Source organism: Armigeres subalbatus, unplaced genomic scaffold (genome assembly GCF_024139115.2).
Source record: "Armigeres subalbatus isolate Guangzhou_Male unplaced genomic scaffold, GZ_Asu_2 Contig1996, whole genome shotgun sequence".
NCBI classification, from domain to species: Eukaryota; Metazoa; Arthropoda; class Insecta; order Diptera; family Culicidae; genus Armigeres; species Armigeres subalbatus.
Window position 1 is genome coordinate 184,328 of NW_026942832.1, and position 3,418 is coordinate 187,745.

The 3,418-nt window shown below is 38.6% G+C and overlaps 1 protein-coding gene across 1 annotated transcript; it reads left to right on the forward strand.

Annotated features, from left to right (window-relative positions):
* Positions 1 to 2,181: 2,181 nt before the first annotated feature.
* LOC134203620 (carboxylic ester hydrolase-like) lies at positions 2,182 to 3,414 on the forward strand (the record flags this gene model as incomplete). Its single annotated transcript, XM_062678504.1, has 3 exons — positions 2,182 to 2,417; positions 2,473 to 2,733; positions 2,794 to 3,414. Coding segments are annotated over exons 1-3 (1,074 nt in total), but the record flags the coding sequence as incomplete, so codon positions are not given.
* Positions 3,415 to 3,418: the final 4 nt, after the last annotated feature.

Genomic DNA, 3,418 nt, shown 5'->3' on the forward strand with positions numbered 1-3,418 from the left:
TATGAAACGAACAAGTGTAGGGTAGCCAGTTTGTCAAATTAAAACGATACCCCGTTCGCTCGACACCAATCACTGTTGAATGAGCGCGGTTCTACGAATCTGTTTAAAATCAAATGGGTCAAATTTTAACTAAAAGTTAAACTAATCGGTGTAATGGTTCACAGGCTAAATTGAATGATATGACATCAAACTGTGTACTTATTTTGTTATCGGAAACCAATATTAAAATCTGTTTTCAATTTGCTTTCATCGACAGCAGGAATAGTTATTTGATGTCACAGTAAGATTTTTCTGCTATACGTTTTGTTATTTTAAACTCTAACAGAGAGTTTTTCGAAATTTTAAAAAGAAATTGTATGAAACTTTCATGGGAACATTCTTTGGAGTTTCATGGTGATGTTGAAGAGATCTATCAGCTAATTATACGGAAATTCCACTGAATCTTCGGAATGTCCACTGAAAATTTTGCGGACTTCTTCAAATTTGAATCGGCGTGAAAAATTATAGATCAGCGGCGTGAAAAATTTTAAACGGCGGCGCGCCGATGCAAAAATGTAGGCGGCGCACACCTCTACTCGTGTGATTTTTTTTTGACAGTCTCTTATAGCTTCCTCTTGACAAACATTTCACGGTAGGCGAAACGAAGGACCACTACGTAGATTCAGAACTTTCCCGATGAAATCCACCCTATTATCATAGTACCAGTGAGATGTCTCTTGACTGAAGTTGAACCTTTTTTTTCGTTCATTCTTTATTAAAGAGGTATTCAACCCTTGACTGATTCACCTCTTGAGATGTTACAACCAGCCAAAATATGCCAAAACTTTACAGAGCCATTGTATGTATTGTAGAAAGCGTTTTCCAGCAGCTTTTGTACTAGAAGCTTCAAGTTCATAGACTTATTTTTAACGAAAACTTGAGTTTTTTTTTTCAGAGACATCTCCTCGGGCCATGGATACAAAAAAAACACAAAATTTAAGAAAAATATATTAAGCTCGTTTAGTGGAATGTATTAAACCGTCTAAGACGAATTAAGTACTGTCCATTTAATTCCACCAGTTAATTTTCGTTATCTTTGCAGATACGTATTTCGACCACAACTGTGTGGTCGTCTTCAGTGTCTTGTACTTGACTCGACTTCAAGTACAAGACACTGAAGTCAAGTCGAGTCAAGTACAAGACACTGAAGACGACCACACAGTTGTGGTCGAAATACGTATCTGCAAAGATAACGAAAATTAACTGGTGGAATTAAATGGACAGTACTTAATTCGTCTTAGACGACCAAATTTAAGTTAACCCTCTAATGCCCAAGACCGCCTTTAGACGGGGTATTTGATTATTTTTTTGTAATTTTCAATTGATCAGATTTCGAAAAGTTTTTGATGTTGATCAATAATAAATACTTTAAATGTTTTATTTTAATTGTCTTTATTAAGGAGACTCTCAGCCCTAGGCTGGCTCGTCTCCGATGTTTAAATGTGGTTTAAAGTCAATTTTCAAAGTTCTACACATTTATAAAAAAAATATTGAAAATTGTGTAATATTTTGTTCCTCCGTGTTTTCGCTCGTATACCTTTGAAGAGTGAAATATTTGTAGTTCAGTATTTTTCTACAACTAACCTTATTCAATAGAAGGTTATAGTGGTGAATGTTACACTCTAAAATATTTATCCAACTCGTTACACGGAAAATAAAAAAATAACTCTGAAAATTTAAAAATTAAAATAAGTCAGCATTGAATAGGAATTTTCAAACTCTAAATATGTTGAAAAATATAAAAAAAAAGATTGATGGATTAAAGAAATTATTTGATTGGATTAAAAATTTGGAAAACAAAATTCTAAAAAAATTAAAGTGTAACGCCTATTGTAAGGAAAAAATGATGTATCGGAAGAAAATTCCCACCTACTAACAGATAAAAATCGAACTCGCCTTCTCCAGAGTATGCCACTTTTGCACACTAGGTTGTCTAGGGACTTGGTTCATTGAATTGCAAACAAATAGTGGGAAGCTTTGATTGAATTATTTTGATTCAGCAAACTCTTATCTTACTCGCACGCATCTAAGAGAAAGAGTAAAGCAATGATTCCCCCTCCTAGTTGTCAAACAAATCATCACCAGAAGCTACAGTTGTTCTGCTGATAAGAAACCAGTAAACGATCATAATTCACACCAACATCCCCAGTATCAATTGAGTTTCCGATGCAGCAACCAATCTAAGCATGTTCACAACCTTTCTGCTACTTGTGCTCCTTGGAGGGAACACTTTTTCGGCAATGAATCCTTGTGTCGTGCAGCTAAATTCCAATACAAGAGCTGTCGGCATTCGTAATGAAACTTTTACCGGTACTCCGCATTGTGTCTACCTGGGCGTTCGCTACGCACTGCCTCCGACGGGAACCAGACGATTTTGGGTAAGTTAACGATATTTTCAATATACTATTGTCACTTAGAATGATCGAATTTCAGAACCCTGAACTGTACACTCCAAGTGGATCGCAGAATTATACCACATTCGGCAGTATATGTCCACAATGGGAGGACATGTCCAAGGAAGGCGAAAAGCCCATAGGCGACGAAGATTGTCTGTTCATGAACATGTATGTCCCGAAAAATCTAAAGTCCAGACAACAGAAATATCCAGTGTTAGTGTACCTTCACGGTGGGTCCTATTTGGTAGGATCTGCTGAGAACTATTCCATTTTTGGGGTGGATCTTTTGATTGATAATGTGAGTACCCAAATGCCATACATTTCATACATCGAATGGTAACTGAATCAACCTTTCAAGGAAGTCTTGGTGATCGCCGTCAATTACCGATTGTATGTCTTGGGATTTCTGCGAGTGCCGGAATGGAATGTGACGGGTAATTTTGGACTGAAAGACCAGCGCGCAGCCCTACAGTGGATTCAAAGATATATAGCGGCCTTCGGTGGAGATCCCGATAGAGTTACTCTCATGGGTCACAGTGCAGGAGCAGCATCGGCTGCTCACCATCTGTACTCCGCCAGTTCTCGTGGCCTTTTCCACCGTTTGATTCTGATTGGAGGCACAAACATTAACCCTTTTGCTTTTCGACGCGTCGAGGTCCCGAACATGAGCGAAAAGCTGAAGACGCGATTCAACGTTTCTTCTTTGGAAGAACTACAACGACTAAACGTTAGCGAGCTCTATGGCGCCAGGATACTTCGAGACGTGTTCTTTTTCAACGATGTCATTTCGTATTTCACTCCTAACCTCGAAGACCCAGCCGATCCCGAAGCAGTCATCGCCGAGTCTCCCTATGAGCTGGTCCGACGGAAACCCGCCAACCAAGTTCCTATCATGATGGGATTGACTGCTACGGAGATGGAAAAGATACAATTCAAACGCAACGAGTTTTTCGTGGGAAAGAAAGTGCCGATGAAGCACGAGC